General features: G+C 29.2%; 1 protein-coding gene across 1 annotated transcript in view; it reads right to left on the bottom strand.

Annotated features, from left to right (window-relative positions):
• LOC105623868 overlaps window positions 1-3,266 on the bottom strand; it is a 95,530-nt gene that overhangs the window by 88,023 nt on the left and 4,241 nt on the right. The window contains 1 exon segment of the mRNA XM_012205241.1: window positions 516-923. Within this exon segment, the coding sequence (XP_012060631.1) occupies window positions 516-923 (408 nt within the window).

Below are 3,266 nucleotides of genomic sequence, written 5' to 3' on the forward strand. Positions count from 1 at the left end.
AGTAAGAGAGAANGACGATAGAGAGAGAGAGAGAGAGAGAGAGAGAGAGAGAGAGAGAGAGAGAGAGAGAGACACTGTCCAACTGCACATATCATATTATTCCTTCCACAAATGCAAATTGGCAAAATTTAGCTATCACATCACAATCAGAAAAAGGATGTCAAAGGAGATTATATTCTTGTCTTCTTTGACGCCATTTTCCTCAAAATTGTGATGTGACCAACTTTTGCCTACGAATTCATGTTCGGCAGACAAAAATAAATCAGAAATAATTATTCATATGGCAAAATGATGTTCCAGAGCGTTATTAAGATTGTAAATAAAAAATATGTTTAGAAAAATAAATAATTGATATTTTAAAACAACGTTTTATAACTTCAAATAATTTCCTACTTTATGTATGGCTGAACGCTTTATGTAAATGATTCAAACGATGTTAATAATTAAAAAAACAACCAAAAAAATGTGCAAATATCTCTCTTTAGATATATTTTATGTTATTCATTAATACATACTTGAAGAATCATGTTCAAAGCGATTCCCCATACATCAATGCTGCAACAACTAGTTTCCGTTCGGACTTTTTTCCTGATAACGCTGCCGGATGACAATCGAGATTTCCTAGACTTGGTGGCAGTCAGGACCACTGTAAACTGTGTAAGAGACCATGCCCAAATACTTAATGTCAAATATACCAGTACAGGTTCCTTTGCTATCCTATCTTCCTTGAAGGAATCAAAGAATTCGATAATATCAGCTGCAGTACCAATGTAGACTAACAACAGCTGGCTTAACTGATCTCGAGTTAAGTCACCTTTCGGCAACATCCATCGGCCAATTATCAAAATTAGCATTAAGAATTGTTCGATCAAGGTAATCCATGTTTCTGTGGAAATCTGTATATCCGGTAAGCGAATATCAACCTAAATAACAGAAATAGCTTCTTTTAATTAATAAATCTAATTAAAATTAAAAAAATTTTAATAAGTGTGAAAATAATATCGTTTATATGTGTGTGAGTACATTACCTAAATACGAGAAACACTTGATGGTTAAAATAATACCTACATACACATATTTTTTTTTTAATGAATTTATCTTAAAAATTTTACAGCGCAGCATTACTATCGGATTTTCAACGCAATCCGTCTGAAATATTATAATGATTCTCTTCCAAATTTAATTACATCTTTAAAAAAACATGTAAAAAATTTCCGAAAAACACGGCTGAAAGTCGAATCCCAATTTCTAGCATTCAATATGAATGTCTTAAGTCTTGAGGCCTTAGCAATATTCAATAATCAATATATAGAGAGTTATGCAATAAAAGGCGAATATATATGGTATAAACAAAAATAAGATTGTAAATAAGACCATTTATGTGAGTCACCTAAATAAATAAATTAAAAATGAATGTAATTGAATGAAATGAATGTAATTTAAAATGAATGTAATATAATTAAATTTGGAAGGATTATTATAACATTTCAGATGAATTTTGTTCAAAATCCGATAGTAATGGGCATAATCGTTTCTAAGATAAATTTATTTTAAAAGAATACATATCAGTTGAACATCTAACTTTGACCATCAAGTGATACTTCTCATATTTATATTCGATCAGAATAGATTTCAATTCTTATCCAAATAAAATAACAAGTGACAGTAATATTAAAATGACATTAAAATGACTTCAAAATGACTAAAATATTACTTTGGAGTTATTTGAAGTGTTTTGATTTTAATATTACAATGGACAAATGTTTGCTTGGGCAAATATTTCTGCATAAATTTACATACACATCTGATTACAATCTGCGTGCCAAATTTTTTTTTTCTTAAAACGCAATTCTGAACAACACCAGAGGAGTAGCCTATTAAATTAACAAGCAATTTAATAATTTTTTATACAAATAAAATACATTTTTATAAGAATATTAACACAGTTACATGTTAATGAAAGCTTATATATATGCAAATAATTTTATTACGAAAAATATTTTTTCATGGACTCTCTAAGATTTAAACCTGAAATTCCCGACTTTTCGGAAACGAGCGTTATATCAATTAGATCACTGAGATTACAATACTTGTCGCAATAACTAATAACTACTAAGCGAATGTCATGTTTTAAAGAGATGCATGACAAACAACATGATATAAAGAACTCTATATAAACTTTATATAATAAACTTTATATAATAACTTTATATAATAACTTTATATAATAAATTTTATATAATAAAAGTCTTAATATTCTGGATAAATAAAATCGAGGAAAATTCTATCGGATTTCTATCGGTTTTTTCTGAAAAAAAAATACTCTCTTAAATATTCTTAATTAAAATATATGTGCTTCTCGAATAAATCCTAGCTGTCCAACAAATAATGGTAAATATTGACAATAAGGGCAATAAATAAAAGGGCAATAAATATAAGGACAATAAATAAAAAATCTAGCTTCGATGACCTTAACTTTGACATATGACGGCTTTCAAAGTCCTGTTACAGACCAGACTCAGAATCACGACTTCGAAAGTCGCTTGGTGTGAAAATCGTATGTCCCTAAGCAGGGGAGAAGGTAGGAGTCGCATCGCGTAAAAATAGTGTGCCTCCAAGCAGGGGAGGGGGGAGGAAGATCTGGGATAGGAGTCGCTTCGCGTGAAAAATCGTAAAATATACTTCAAAGCAGAAAATTTCTGTTTGATAGTAGAAAAGAGACATCATTTTTCAAACTTCTTTTATTAATAACTTTTTAATGAAGGAAGAGTGACGGTTAAAGGGACTTCGCACTAATCATGTATAAAATTGGGTTCCGGTGAAATCAAATGGTTTTCTCATATGTTATAGCTTATGATCTACTAAATAAAATATATGTTTTATCGCAAAAAAATGAACAATTTTTGTGTTAGATTCACCTACAGTCGCACCTATATTTCACTATAAAATATTCAATAACTTCTAAACGGCTGATCTAAAATGGATAAAATTAATATTTTTAAAAAGTCTCAACAAGAACTATAAGAAAACGAAAGAAAAAGTAGGAGATCTTATTTTAAAAAATCCGAGATAACTTTGTTCTACCTTGGCGACGCCACTCAAAGTCAAACTGATGCCAGCTATTAGGCCTTTTTAAAGTCTATAATTTTTATCTAAAATATTTTTTTTATAAAACTTATAGTTTTTAAGATATTTTGCTGTCTCGGAACATTTTATGTTCTTTATATATAGTGCTACATATATATATATATATATATATATATATA

Source organism: Atta cephalotes (assembly GCF_000143395.1).
Source record: "Atta cephalotes unplaced genomic scaffold scaffold00066, whole genome shotgun sequence".
Taxonomy (NCBI): domain Eukaryota; kingdom Metazoa; phylum Arthropoda; class Insecta; order Hymenoptera; family Formicidae; genus Atta; species Atta cephalotes.